The sequence below is a fragment of the Lacerta agilis genome, chromosome 7 (genome assembly GCF_009819535.1).
Source record: "Lacerta agilis isolate rLacAgi1 chromosome 7, rLacAgi1.pri, whole genome shotgun sequence".
In the NCBI taxonomy this organism is placed as follows: domain Eukaryota; kingdom Metazoa; phylum Chordata; class Lepidosauria; order Squamata; family Lacertidae; genus Lacerta; species Lacerta agilis.
In genome coordinates this window covers 23,128,329-23,143,147 of record NC_046318.1, presented here as the reverse complement: position 1 = coordinate 23,143,147, position 14,819 = coordinate 23,128,329, and the positions used below count along the sequence as shown (strand labels likewise).

Here is a 14,819-nt window from a genome sequence, read left to right as displayed (position 1 = left end):
CCACCAGTCTACTGTTTGGGTGGGCACATCCTGACTGTGGGACTTTTCTGCTGGAAGTCAGCAGACACCATCATCCCATCTAAATGCACAGATCTCGATTGCCATGTTAGTTTAATAAATGGAACTACAGTATTTCAAATTCTACATGGGTCATCCAACCACAAAATGTTTAAAGCTAATAACCAGCAAGTCACCCTCGATTGGAAATTGAGTTTTACAAATTTATCGTGTATGTATGATTTGTTTAGTGATCGCCTCATAAAAAGGAAGTTACTAATCTAATAACCCATGGATACCATAGCTGTAAAAAAAAAAAAACTTGTATTCTGGTGAACAGCCAGAAATTGTGCTTTCAACAGCTCACAACATAGCAACTGTTTATTGCCCAAATTTCTTGCATGCTGATCCTACTCATGTTCACTAATCAATTAGTCCCTGCAAGTTTGATTACATTTACTCTGAAATTGATGAGCACAAAATGCCCATCAGATTTTCCCCTGAATACATCTGAGAAATGCTAGACTAAATAAAAGTTAGGTGGCAGAGCTTTGGTAAAGTCTGATTTCTACATGCATACCTATTTTTAAAAGTGCATGGTCAAGCCGATATCCCACCAGAGTTCTTACTTTAGTTTGTGCTTTTGGTATGTGACTTAATCTATCCTGTTATGTCCCTAAAATTACATAAACAGGACAATAAATTGTAATCTTTCATAACTCTGGCAATTCCATCCTCATGGAATATGGGATGGAAGGTTCTTTATTACAGAAATACAAATATGTCTTTAAAATAATTTAAATAATTAATTTTTTATGCCAGTCTTTTGATTTTAACTGGCTTGGCTCCTGACCATAGCTTTAGACTACAAGCATTGTAACAGCTGTTAATCCAGAAATGTCACAGGAGTGGGAGCAGCTTTAACAAATACTGTACACTGTAAATGTCATGTGGTTTATAAGTTAAACACTAGCACTTATTTGCCTGCAAGGAGTTACTAAGACACAAAAAAGCCAAATTTGCATGTGTGATAGACCCATATGGCATTTAGACCACACCACAACTTTATTTATAAACAATCGTATCACTCAGATTGCATCGGAAGAAATGGGTAGACCTCTATTTGAAACGAAGCGTGCTGGAGAAACCAAGTCAGTGATGTGGGAATTAAAAACCAGTAAAATAACAAAGAAATCCGTTCCTGAAGTACTTGACAGCACAGATGGCAAAGGAAAAATAGCGCAGCGTGTCTATGAGCAACCCCCCTGACATCTTTGGATGGAGGTCGGTATACAAATTCCATCAATCAATCAGTCAATCCAACAACAACAATCCCACTAGGGCTAGTAACTTTGCCCAAGCTCGTCAGACATTTCCCCAGCCACGTCGAAAGTCCAAAATGGAACATATTTAACTCTCAAAATAAGTATGAGCAGGAATCTCCCTCCCACCCCATTCTCGCACGTTAACTTGTGCGGAGAAAAGAAAAAAATCCCGAGAACTACCTTTTTTTGTGCGGCTCTCGCCTTTGCGCACGAGCTCTCTTTTTAAACAAAGAAAGCGTAAGGCGAGAGGCTACTTGCCAACCGCCGCCGCAGGAGAGTCTTAACGGCATTTAATTTCCAGCAAGCCTTTCGGGATTCCACCACCAGGGAAGGAAAGCTCGCGCGGCGGCTGACCCTTGAGGGCCCGGCGGTGGGACTCCCTTCCGGGTGGGGGCAGCAACTCTGGCGAGACCCAAAGGTAGGCCTCAGGGACCCAAGCAGGCGCTGGGAAAGGGCCGGGTGGCGGCGAGGGAAAAGCCGGCTTCGTGCCTCGCCGCTAGAGGTAAGGGCGGGCTCCGAAGAAGCTCGTCCCGCTCCGGCCTCAGACGCCAGGCCCGGTCAGGGCCTCCTCGCGACCGTTATAACGGCTCAACAGCGCGTTCTCCCTCCCCCCTTCCCTCGCCTCGTTCTTCCCATGCCCTCCCGGACTTCCCCCCGCACAGTTACTGGAACTAAACCGCGTGCTTTAATATTTTATATATATATATATCTTATGGTTCTTTTTCTTCTTACCCGCGCCCCCGCAGACCCGACTCCACTATCGTCGCCGCGGCCATTTTGAACTTCCGAACTCCTCGACTTCCACCGCCGAAAGCTGAAGCGATTGAGACGTCGCGCATGCGTGCTGGCAGCGTAACCCGAGCCGAAATAGTAATAGTTATAAAAAAAACCGCACACCTCGCTGGTCGCTTCGGCAGAAATCGGAAATGAGGTGAACGTCACGAGCCCGGAAGTTGGAAAACGTAACTTCCGGTGGCTTGTGAGGAGCAGGGATTTTGCTCGCGAGAGATATAGTCTTATACTTCCGGTTCCCAGTTGCCTGTAGCTTATGTGCGGAGCGGCCAAGCGAAGCGTTACCATAGAGATCGGAGGGCGAAGCGGGTTCCAGTTCCGCTGAACGGCCCCGCATATGGCGGCGTCCAAATGGGAACAGAAAGTGAGGGGTGTAACTCTTTCCCGTTTCTATGGTTCTCGAGTGTGAGCGTAGGCGGATGGACGAGGAAGAATGGAATGTTCTGCTTTTAGGGAGCGTCTCTAAAAAGTCAGCCGCCGGGCGCAGGCGTAGAACACCCTTGATTTGTTGATGCATATAGGCCTTCCCAGGGATGCTGGAGAAAAGGCGGTGGTGCAAATGAAGACTGCTCTCCTTAAGTCAGTGACTTGAGAGTTGGTTCCCCTCGGTTGCATTTAGCTTACCGGTACTTAGAGTAGATTCTTTTTTAAATGAATGCGCCTGAGTGGCATAGGTCCCTGAATTTCAATGTTAGCCATCAACTTCAGTAAATCTACTCTCGTAAAGATGAGTTGACGACTACTTTTGAGTGGACAGAGAGAGTGCGGGGATGCGGTCATTAGGGCCCGATCCTATGCTGTTATTTCATGTGATGAAATCCACGAACGGGACCAAGGAAACCTTGAACGTTGCAAGATGCACACCTATAACCATGTTCTCAATGTATCCTGCAACAAAGAATTAAAATGAATTTATGATATGTACTGGTAATTTATGATATGTAATAAAATATTAAAAGCGGTGTGAAAAAAACTGGGGAAAAATGAATTTAAAACAGAACAGATTAAGAGAGCAGGGAAAATTGCCTGGTGCCAAAACGGCATCAGGGTACAGGTGCCTGGGCAATTCTCTGGGGGGAAGCGCTGCACAGCGAGAAAGGCCCTTTCCACAATAGCTACTTGGTACCCCACGGACTCTAAGGGACACGGGTGGTGCTGTGGGTTAAACCACAGAACCTAGGGCTTGCCAATCAGAATGTTGGCGGTTCAAATTCCCGAGATGGGGTGAGCTCCCGTTGTTCAGTCCCAGCTCCTGCCCACCTAGCAGTTCAAAAGCACGTCAAAGTGCAAGTAGATAAATAGGTACCGCTCCAGCGGGAAGGTAAATGATGTTTCCGTGCGCTGCTCTGGTTCGCCAGAAGTGGCTTAGTCATGCTGGCCACATGACCCGGAAGCTGTACGCCGGCTCCCTCAGCCAGTAAAGCGAGATGAGCACCGCAACCCCAGAGTCGTCCATGACTGGACCTAATGGTCAGGGGTTCCTTTACCCTTTACCTTTACCCCTCTGAATAAAATCTTAAGGTGCGCATGGAGATAATAAATCTCTCAGTTGCCCGGGTCTCAAGCCTCGAAAAGTGGAAAGGTGTTTCTTTGAATCCGTCAACCACCCACCATCCCCTCCAATGGGTCCCATTGTCAACATTTTCGCCTGCATATTATTATTACCTAATAATCCACATTTTACATCTTTCCATGTTCTCTATTGTAATTGTTACATTACAAGTGTTATTAAAATCCTGCTAATGTTTTCATTTGCTTACAGTGATCTAAATAAATTGTAAATCCCCCCCCCCCATTCTTTCTTGAAGTTGTTGTCTTCTTGGTTCCTGAGCTTTCCGGTCAGTTTTGCCACTTCGGTATATATTCCATCAGTTTAACAAAGAAATCCCTACATATGGTTATGTATTTGGTACAGTACTGTAATGTGATAACTTTTTACTTGTAAAATCAAATAAAAACTATTGCAAAAGAAAAGAAAAGAAAAGAAAAGTGGAAAGGTGTAGTAGCTTACAAGTATAACAGAGATGAAGGAAACCATCCCGCAGTCCTGCTCCGAGGCCATTTGCACATGCTCCCTTAGCGCTTTGGTAGGAGGGGTCTGGGTATCTGCAAGGCAGCCTTGGCTTGGGAAGTTGGTGAGAGAAGCGGGGAAGGGCTTGGAGGAGCGGAAGCAGATCGGGACCAAGGGAAGCCATCCTGGTTTAGCTCCCCTGCGGAGGGGAGCAGAGGGGAAGGTCCTGCTCGTCTCCCCTCGGCTAAGCTTGCGTGCACAAGGTTTTCTGTCGCGTGGCGGCGGCGGATGATTTAGCAGGGGCGCAAGGACCCGAAGTTCTCGCTGATGGATCTGCGCAAAACTTTTACCCATGGGTAACAAAGGTATATTTCTTTGATGGCCGTCCCTGAGCATGAAAACCGGAGGAGGGGATTTGCTGGCTCCTTCCTGGAAAACAAAAGCACTGTGCCGCTCCATAATATATTGCCTTGTGCGCGCGTTAAGCCTCGTACTTTGTGCATACTTCCCTCTTCGGTTTTTTAAAATCGTTGCTTCTTCCCCTAGTAAAGAGGAGCCCGTGCATATTTACCTCGCTTTATTTCACCGTATGATTTGCTCCCCGAGTCCCGTGAACTTGAATCTAGAGGGGATTCTACCCATATTATGTTAAATGAGTGCAGCATCTTCGATGTGTTCTGCATTTTTCCAACCGCTATTAAGAAGCGTTACAAAAAATGGTTGGCCTAAATCAGTGTTTTTCAACCTTTTTTGGGCAAAGGCACACTTGTTTAATGAAAAAAATCACGAGGCACACCACCATTAGAAAATGTTAAAAAATTTAACTCTGTGCCTATATTGACTATATATAAAGTAATTCTCTTGAATTTTTCAATTTTTCCCACGACACACCAGGCAACATCTCGCGGCACACTAGTGTGCCGCGGAACAGTGGTTGAAAAACACTGGCCTAAATAGTACGAGAACCCTGTGCAGGTTTGTGTTAACTTGATGTTTGGAGTTAAAGATGCAGTGTAATTGTACCTGTGTGGTTTTGCTGGGTTTGTCTGTGAGCATTCACTTAAGATCAGTGCTATATAGAGAGAGCTTAATGTCTTTCCCGAAGTTAGCACTTCCGTTACAGGAAACACTCATTTTTCAAACAATAAACTGCAGGAAAAGGCAGTTGATACAGGAAGAGCTTTGCTGGATCAGACCAAAGGCCCATCAAGTCAAGTGTCCTCTATTTGCCCACGCCATGGAGCAGGCCAAGTGTGTCAGTTCTTGCATGGCCTCTCACAATTGCCAGCACTGCCCAGGCACATAGCTGTCAATTTTTCCCTTTTCTTGCGAGGAATCCTATTCGGAATAAGGGAATTTCCCTTTTAAAAAGGGAAAAGTTGACAGCTATGTCCAGGCACCCCAGTGAAGTCAACTTACACCAACATCCTCCCTCCCTTGCCCCTCTCCCTCTTGGTAAGCCACAGTGATGGCAATGATGGTAGGCCAGGGAATTGCTCCTGGGAGCCAACCAGCTTCCTTTGGAAAGCCCAAAGCAGAGCATGAGCGCAACAACATGTTCCCCACTTGGGCTCACCAGCAATTACTATTCAGAGACATGCCACCTCCGTTTCACAGCCATTGTGGTTGGTCGCTAATGAAAGCCTTGTCCTCCATGAATTTGTTGAACCGCCATTTGAAACCATCCCAGTCGATGGCCACCGCTGCCTTGTTTTCACTGTGTGTTGTGTGAACACGCTACCCTTGGGCTGTAGGACTAAACAAACGCATCTTTAAGCACCAAATTTTGAAATTCTGTTTGGAATTTAATTCCAAATGAACATTCGGACTTGTAAGTCAAGTAGGAATGGGCGGTATCCGGTTTTGCAACATCGTGACATATCTATATATATCACAATATCTGAAATAAGGATGCAGGTATGTAGAGGCATTGGTTGGCTTCGCGGTTTTCCCCACATTGTGATTTTTTGCATAGCACACACACACATCATGACTTCTGATATATTGCCAGTTACAAAATTATGAAACCGATATCACAATATGGACTTCAAACCCGTTTTGGATGATATATCGGTAGATCACCTGGTCCTGGTGTTGGAGGGAGGAAATGAAAATGACCCAGGACAAAAATAAAAATAAATTATGGCTACTTGCTACAGTGGCTATATTTTGCCTCCATGGTCAGAGGTATTATGCTTCTCAATACCAGTTGCTGGAAAATGCAGGACAAAATATCACTGTTGTGCTCACACCTTGCTTGTGGGCTTCCCATGGGTATCTGGATGGTCCCTGTGAAAATGGGGTTGGAGTAGATGAGCCATTGGTCTGATCCTGTTGGACTATTCTTCTGTTCTAATAAAAGTAGAATTTCTTTTCATGTTTCTTTGTACTGACCACAGTTTTGATTATTGATCTGCTTGTTTTGAACTCCCAGGAGTCCGGAGCAAATTCACCAATGATTGAAAAACAAAACAAACCCCCCCAATAACTAATAAGACTGAAAGACAGTTTGTAAGTAGACTTTTAATTTTTGAATGTGTTGGATCTTTCCTCACCATTCATATTTTAACTTGACAGGTTATTAACATCATACACATTCATCACAGTCTTTCAAACATAAAAAAAAATTTAACCCGCAATTTGCAAACTGCAATAGAGTAATGGATAATTCAGTGGAAGTTTATTTAATGGGGGAGACGGGGTTTTAACCTGGGGTGTGTGTGTTTTAAATTGTTTTAAAAACGTTATATGTTAGTTTGGATTTTTGTATTTGGAGTGGGAGATTGTTTAGGGACTTTGGTTGGGGAATGTATTTTTTTATTAGTTTGTATACATTAGCATTGTTGATTGTTTTAATTGTGTATTTTGTGCTTTTATATTATAACTTTGTGTTGTGAACCACTCTGAGACCTACGGGTAAGGGGCGGCATACAAATTTATTTTAATAATATCAATAATAAGAGTGATAATTTAATGTAAAGCATAAAAATGGCTTTTGACATATTATCGGCTAAGGATTGGGGGGTGGGGATGGAAGTACCCCGCTACTCTAGAGTGGGGATAGCTCAGTTGGTTAGAGCATGGTGCTGATAATGCCAATTGCTGAATATTCCTGCATTGCAGGGGGTTGGTATAGATCAGGGGTCCCCAAACTAAGGCCTGGGGGCCGGATGCGGCCCAATCGTCTTCTAAATCCGGCCCGCGGACTGTCCGGGAATCAGCGTGTTTTTACATGAGTAGAATGTGTCCTTTTATTTAAAATGCATCTCTGGGTTATTTGTGGGGCATAGGAATTCGTTCATTTATTCTTTTTTTCAAAATATAGTCCGCCCCCCCCACAAGGTCTGAGGGAGAGTGGACCATCCCCCTGCTCAAAAAGTTTGCTGACCCCTGACTAGACCATCCTCATGGTCTCTTGCAACTCTACAATTCTATGTGGTATTGCATACCATGCCTTACCTAGGAAGCGATGGGTAACGTTCCCATTTGACTACTGGGTATGGTAGTTTGGCTGGACAGTGAGAAGGGTAGTTCAGTGGTAGAGTGCATGTTTTTTGGGGGGAAAGCGACTTGCATCCCCTTGAGACTCAATGTCACCCAGTCTGCCATTTCCCTCCCCCCCCTTCGTAACTTTATAGGTTGTTAATTTCAACACAATGAGCCGCCGTGGAAACAACTGGGCCTACACCGAGGTCATTGACCTCCTGGATATATGGGGAGAGCAGAAGATCCAGAAGCTGCTCCAGAGCAGCTACAGAAATATGGACACGTTCCAAGTAATTGCAAGCGAGATGGCCAAGCGGGGACACGAGCGCACTGCCCAGGAGTGCCGGACCAAGACGAAAACAATGCGGAGGGATTACAAAAAGGCCAAGGACAACCCCTCTTCGCTGGGCGGCCGCATGACGTGCCCTTTCTATGAGCAGCTCGATAGGATATTGGCCGGCGATTCTGGCTCCCAGCTCCCAAGGAGGCTACCTCATGCTGCTCTGCCGGAGGAATCGTCGGGGGATACCAATTCTCCGTGTCCCCTGGTGGAAGGAGCCGCGCCCGTGGTGCCCGAGGACTATAGTGAGAGTCCGGATCAGTTTTCCCCATGCACACAGATCGCTGTGGAGATCTCCGATTCCGCCACGCCCAGCCCCATGTTCTACATGACGAGGGCGGTCTCCGCGAAGCCCGCAAGCATGTCTTGGCCGGCAGCAAGTAAGAACTCCGCTTTGCGCCCGGGAGAAACTTGTAGCAATGATCATAATTTTATTCTTTATATGGCGCCCGGACTGACTGGGTTGCCCCAGCCACTCTGGGTGGCCCCCAACAAAATAATAAAAACACAGTAAAACATCAAGTATTAAAAACTTCCCTGAACAGATGTTGCCTTCAGATGTTGCACCTTGTGAGATTCCGTGCATTGGTCCCCCTATGCTGTGGCTGTGTTTATGTATTATATTTTCTTACAGTCATGTAAGCCATGAAACCCAAGGGACAGGTGGTGCTCAAACAGTCTCCCATCCAAGCACTGAACAGACAAGCTTGGTTTCAGCAACGGGGTGGAGGAGAGGGCCATCCATGGCTCCAAGCCGTGATGTCTATGCTCACCCTCCACAGTTGGAGACAGCAATGCTTCTGAATAGCAGGCCATTCTTATGTGGCCTCCTTTTCCTTCAGACCATTCCCTGGGACTATGTTGCTGCTTCTAGTTCAGGACAGTGCTCGTGTACTTATGCTACTCTAAGCTTCTCATAGGTATTTGGTTGTCTAACGTGAGAACGAAATGCTGGACCAGATGGGCCTTTGGTCTGATCCAGGACTGGGCGATATATTGATATACCATCCAAAACTGGTCCATATTATGATACTGGTTTCATCATTTTTGACCTGGCAATATATTGTGAATTGTGATGTTTGTGTGTGTGTGTACTATGCAAAAATCACAATGTTGGAAAAACCGTGAAGCCAACCAATGCCTCTACATAGCTCCATCCTGATTTCAGGCATTGCGATATACAGTGGTACCTTGGTTTTCGAACGTCTCTGTTGACGAACATTTCGGTTTTCGAACGCCGTAAACTGGAAGTAAATGCTTCGGTTTTTGAACCCGCCTCGGAAGTCAGACATGAAACTCAGCTTCTGTATTGAGTTTTCTGTTTTGAGGCTTCCATTTTGAGTTTTTGGTTTTCGAATGTTTCGGAACTCGAGTGGTCTTCCGGAACGGATTACGTTTGAAAACCAAAGTACCACTGTATAGGTATATTGCGATGTTTAGCTGGTGGTTTATCACGATATTGAAATCAGATGTCGCCCAGCCCTAGCCTGACCCAGCAGGCCTCTTCATATGTATAGAAAATTCACACATCTTTTTTTGTTCCTGCTAGAGGCTGACCATCCGGCTCCATCCCTCTCCTCTATGTTCCTCAGTAACCCCAGCAGCTCATCAACCAAAGGTTCCAGAATGGGTAAATATGAAATGATAACATGACAAGATAAAGATGTTTAAAATGAGTATATTTTAAAAAGCCCAAAGTGTTTCTGTTAGGTATTATAGGGACAGAAATCCCCCCCCCGGCAAATGTTAAAGTTGTTTATGTATTTAACAACAGCAGCTAGGATTCTATATGTCCCAACCAATGAAGAATGGGTAAGTAAGATAATAGACTATGCAGAACTGACAAAATTAAGAGAATCTAATTATGAGTGTTTTACGTAAGAATGGATGCCTTTTTCAGAGTATTTAAAGAAATATTATAGTATGATGGACTTGTGAGCAAGATTTGAGCTATGAGCAACAGAGGTAATTAGATTATAATATTGTGGTTATGATTTAATAGAAGATCAGGTACAGCAGAAGGGGAAAAAACAACTCCATGGAAAAATAAGAGAAAAGATGAAATTGTGTTGAATTGTATACGTTAAATGTGTTGGAAGTTAATAAAACCTAATTGCGGGGTGGAGAATGAGTAAATACATCACTGAATTCATTTTGTTAGTATTTAAGGGACGCGGGTGGCGCTGTGGGTTAAATTACAGAGCCTAAGGCTTGCCGATCAGAAGGTTGGGGGTTCGAATCCCCACAATGGGGTGAGCTCCCATTGCTCGGTCCCTGCTCCTGCCAACCTAGCAGTTCAAAAGCACGTCAAAGTGCAAGTAGATAAATAGGTACTGCTCTGGCGGGAAGGTAAACGGTGTTTCCGTGCGCTGCTCTGGTTCGCCAGAAGCGGCTTAGTCATGCTAGCCACGTGACCCGGAAGCTGTACGCCGGCTCCCTCGGCCAATAAAGTGAGATGAGCGCCGCAACCCCAGAGTCGTCCGCGACTGGACCTAATGGTCAGGGGTCCCTTTACCTTTACCTAACCTACCCAGAGTCCTTTTGTATCACATTGCAATTTGCACTCTCCTTTTTAATATACGGCTGTGTGTGTGTGTGTGTGTACCTGTCTATCTCCAGATGCAACAGTGGCCCCTTCATCAGCTCTGCTGCCCAACTGCCCGACTCTGTCTTCCGAAGGGCGGCTGACCAGAGTCCGAAAGCGCCAAAGAAAAACCAGGAACGACTTGGTCATGGAACTGTCGCGAATAGCAGACAGGAGGGTTCAGACCGCAACCGACAGAATCCTGTCTTCCTTAAACCGGTATGCCACCGCTGACCTTCAGGACCGAGAGAGGGACCGGGCAGACACGGCGCAAATCATTGCCATCATGCATCGCCAGACAGAACTGCTGGAATCGCTGGTGCAGATGCAGTCTGTCGAGCAGACGCCAGTGTCCCCTGCACCCTCGTGGCACCCTCGGCCGCGCTCCGCCATCTCTCCCCCCTCCCGTTCGGGTGTCCCCAGGAGGACACTGGTGCCCCGGGTGAACCACAGGCGGAGACCACAGAAGTACAGCCCTTAACTGTACTACTGAGGAAGAGGGTTTCCCAGTTAAAAGTTGCTGGGTGCTACTGGAACAATATATTGAGAGCCTACACCCAAAGGCATTTGTATTAACGGCTGGAGTTTCTAATGCTAGAATAGGACATAAACAATGAGGCACAATATATGCTACTGAAGCCTCGGTCGTGTACCCATTCTCCTGAAAACGAGCCCCCTTGAACTCAGTGGGACTAACTTTTGAGTAGTTATGCATAGCGTTGTACTCTTAAGTGTTTGGATTTAGATGCTCTGGAAGACTGTTTTGTAGCATATGTTCCAAAGACACCAAGATTAATTACCTGGTTCCTTATTGGCCCTGTGGGTTAGACACTTAGGTGCTAAAAATCTTAATGGGTCCTTGCCTAATTATGTTGATGGCCAATGCCATCCCCCCTCCACGTCTTCCTTTTTTTAAATTTTGTATTCCTTGAAATGTCATTTAAGTTTTAAACTCCTTACCCCCTGTTTTAATTAAAAACACCCGGTTATCTTCTGGGAGGTGGCATAAACATGCAATGGTTGGGGCGAGCTGGAGATCAACAGTGGTTCTTCCAGTGGTGCAACAATAAAGCTTGCTAGCACATTTGCAAAGCTAAGCAGGGTCCATTATGGTTTCAAATCAGATGGGGAACCATGTGTTGAGATTCTTGCATTGCAGAGGGTTGGACTAGATGACCCTCAGGACCCCTTCCAATTCTACAATTCTGTGCCTCCCTCTCCTACTTGGTTTCTTTTGTCCTCTTTTGAAAGGTGGGTCCAGCTTTCTTCTATGCAAACAGGATAAAGAGGATGGGCATATACTATGGACATAATACATGAAATTGTGTTATCATGTAGGGTGGGAACATAATATAAATTAATATCAAACATTTGTTTAATGCTAACAGTAAGCTAGTTGAAGTATAGACCAGAACGATAATGCAGTCCTTAAACATAGGGTTTTGGACCAAGGCTTGGTCCTGTTCTGCTGAATAGGAAGTGGAAAGAAAAGACATCCGTTTTATCCCTCTTCCTCCTAAATCATCGCTTTTGTAATACATAGAAGTCAAAACATTTCCCTTCCTGGCTGAAAGCATGACATCCACTGCACAGCTATGGCCTGGCCTCCGTGGTCCATCTTTGGTGTGGGGAGGTGAGGAATTGGCATGTCTTGATGTCACTGGTAGATACAGGCTTTGAAAACCATGGTGCAGGCCTGGCCCTCAATGTTTATGTTGGGTAGGTGAGATGGGTGTTGCAAGGAGAAGTTACAGATGGATTTAAAAATGGGGCTGAGAAGGTGGAAGGTGGAAGGACTTCATCAGCGGAAGGTAGGGCGAGGCGTGCATTTGACCTGGAGAACAGCAGGACACGGTTGATGCCATGCAGGCTGATTTCAGATGAGCTTGCTTAAGTGAATGAGGATAAAAAGGGGGAAAATGAGAGGTAGAGGTGGAGAGTGTTAAATGCAGCACTGTTTTTCTAGGTGCTGGAACTCGCCACGATTACGCCTCCCTCCTTCTCTTATAATGCCAATGGTGCCCACATGAGAGGTGGGAGAAGTTGCGGCTGAAAAAAATGCCCTGGTGTAATAACTAAAAGGTAAATGTTGGTTGTCGAGATCAACAGGGATTCAGTACAACAGCGTAAGGGGTGTGTGTGATGTGATCAGAAGAAGGGAAGCAAGAGTTCTGTTTGGTTGCTTCTGGACCAACATCTCTGCTCGGTGGTAGCACTGCAAAGGAAGTAAGGGAGCAAAGTATCTCACTGGAGAGGTACCATCTAGTGAGAGTGGGGGTGGCTCTCTTAACACACACACACACACCGCTTTTGTTTTTGTAACCTGTGCCAGTTCCACTGGCTTGTTGGACTAGCAGCAATAAATGGGGATTGGTGCAACTCCCATCTCGGTTGCTGACAGCGCATCGCATGAGCATGCCTGCCACTCTCTATAATGGCTGCAGGAAGTAACCATGTAAGACAAAGGTGCACGGCTTAGTGGCACGCAGCGAATATAGATACCCAAAGTAATGATCTTAAGGATCTATAGGAAATACTGCAGTTGGAACGTGGAAGCCACAGTGCATGAGTGGCTTTAAAACTTACTTCCAGGGATCTTTCAGTGAGAAAAACAACAACTGTGGGCAGTTTTTACCAGAAGATAACTTCCTCACTGCTGTTTATCTCCGCCGCCATTTGCAGACACCGAGGATAATTTGGTATGTGCTAGGGCAGAGCTTTCCAAAATCTTCATGCTGGTGACACACTTTTTCGACATGCATCATTTCGCGACACAGTAATTCAGTTTTACTAGCAAACCGGAGGTTAAACTAACCCTTTTCCAACCCCGGGAGGAGCATAGGGCGCGTTCATGCGACACACCTACACACTGCAGCCAACACACAGTTTGGGAATATCCCTGGATCACAAGGGGCAGCAGAGATATCCTACAGGACTGACTTTTGCCGTATTTGGGGCTGCTTAAGCCTGACAGCAGGTGTGGGGAAACTGGCCCTCCAGAAGTTTCTGAACTTCAACTCCCATGGTCCCTGGCCTTTGACCATGTTTGCTAGGGCTGATGGGAGTTGTAGTTCAGCATCATCTGGTGGGCCGAAAGTTCCCCACTTCCACTGTACAGCATGCCCCCAAGTCCTTGGCAGATGCGTGGAGCAGGCAAGGCAATGTAGACCAATGTTAAGACCACTGGGACTAGATATGTAAAGGCACGCAATACCTATAACTTCTTGAAAGAGTGGCAACCCAGTTGAGAGTGGTAGCCAGTTTTGACTTGTTGGATAGAATTAACAGATGAATTAGTGGGCTTAAGCAGCTTTGGAGAGGCCATACCACAGACCTTTGGAGAATGGGGAGCAAATTATTTTTGTCTACAAAAAGGCAATTGATAAGAATTGTGCTTACCATGGATTTGACAGGTGTGCCAGGTCCCTTGTTTCAGCAAGATGGCAGGCAAGGGTTGTGTCGAGAAATACAAGGGATATCCTAGGTTAGAATGGTATTTTAGCTTTCTTTTGTAATGGCAAACCTCTTTGCTTGCTTGTATTATAAACCCTGCTTCATAAAAACTTTGTTTCAAACCAAATTTGCCTCCCTCCTTTCTGCATGATGTGTTATCAGCAGGCTGCATGCTCATTGGATGTGGTTTAAGTAGGGTTAAGTACTGCTTCAGGCAAGGGATGCAAGGCAAATCAAGGGAGGGATAATGGTGGGGAAGACAACCCAACTTGGGTGCAGGCAGCTAGAAAGGAAGGGAGCACAGCCTGAAGAGCTGTTGGGGGCACGCAGGGGATCTACAACCACACTGGTGTGATGAGTCTGCTTGGGTACAGAACTCTGCCCAGAGGAGGCCAAACGGAGCAACACAAATCTGTCGCCTCATACCTGACCAGAACGCTTCCGAGCACAGTTCAGAGTGTTGGTGCTGACCTGTGAAGCCCTAAACAGCCTCAGCCCAGTATACCTGAAGGAGCATCTCCACCCCCACTGAGGTCCAGCTCTGAGGGCCTTCTGGGCGGTTCCCTCACTGTGAGAAGTGAAGTTACAGGGAACCAGGCAGAGGGCCTTGTCAGTAGTGGCACCCGCTCTGTGGAAGAGCTCCCATCAGATGTCAAGGAAATAAACAACTATCCAACTTTTAGAAGTCAGCAGCCCTGTTTAGGGAAGTTTTTAATGTTTGATGTTTTATCGTGTTTTTAATATTCTGTTGGGAGCTGCCCAGAGTGGCTGGGGAAACACAGCCAGATGGGTGGGGTATAAATTATTATTATTACTATTACTATTATTATT

General features: G+C 45.8%; 2 protein-coding genes across 4 annotated transcripts in view; one reads left to right on the top strand and one right to left on the bottom strand.

Moving 5' to 3' along the window:
• The window catches only part of PRPF4B (pre-mRNA processing factor 4B), a 28,910-nt gene extending 26,734 nt beyond the window's left edge, over window positions 1-2,176 (bottom strand). For both annotated transcript variants that reach the window (XR_004427010.1, XM_033154491.1), the window contains exon 1: window positions 2,055-2,176. Coding sequence is in view for 1 of the 2 variants with exons in the window: in XM_033154491.1 (XP_033010382.1) it covers window positions 2,055-2,161 (107 nt within the window). In the remaining variant the exon portion in view is untranslated. The remainder of the gene's footprint in view (window positions 1-2,054) is intronic.
• Window positions 2,177-4,213: 2,037 nt separating this feature from the next.
• Window positions 4,214-12,420, top strand: LOC117049681. Of its 2 annotated transcripts, XM_033154490.1 has the most exons (5): window positions 4,214-4,490; window positions 6,560-6,636; window positions 7,764-8,331; window positions 9,501-9,581; window positions 10,571-12,420. In XM_033154490.1, the coding sequence occupies exons 3-5, from the start codon at window positions 7,782-7,784 to the stop codon at window positions 11,014-11,016; spliced, it is 1,077 nt and encodes a 358-aa protein (XP_033010381.1). In that variant the 5' UTR covers window positions 4,214-4,490; window positions 6,560-6,636; window positions 7,764-7,781; the 3' UTR covers window positions 11,017-12,420. The 2 variants fall into 2 exon arrangements, with proteins under 2 accessions (XP_033010381.1, XP_033010380.1); XM_033154489.1 differs by lacking the exon at window positions 6,560-6,636 and having other exon boundaries at window positions 10,571-12,419.
• Window positions 12,421-14,819: the final 2,399 nt, after the last annotated feature.

What these genes read in the sequence shown, in the direction of transcription:
- LOC117049681 (XM_033154490.1), top strand. Translation starts at nt 7,782, where the DNA reads ATGAGCCGCCGTGGAAACAACTGGGCCTACACCGAGGTCATTGACCTC. An exon ending in CATGTCTTGGCCGGCAGCAA is followed by an intron (nt 8,332 to 9,500) that starts GTAAGAACTCCG and finishes TGTTCCTGCTAG; the next exon opens with AGGCTGACCATCCGGCTCCA. An exon ending in AACCAAAGGTTCCAGAATGG is followed by an intron (nt 9,582 to 10,570) that starts GTAAATATGAAA and finishes GTCTATCTCCAG; the next exon opens with ATGCAACAGTGGCCCCTTCA.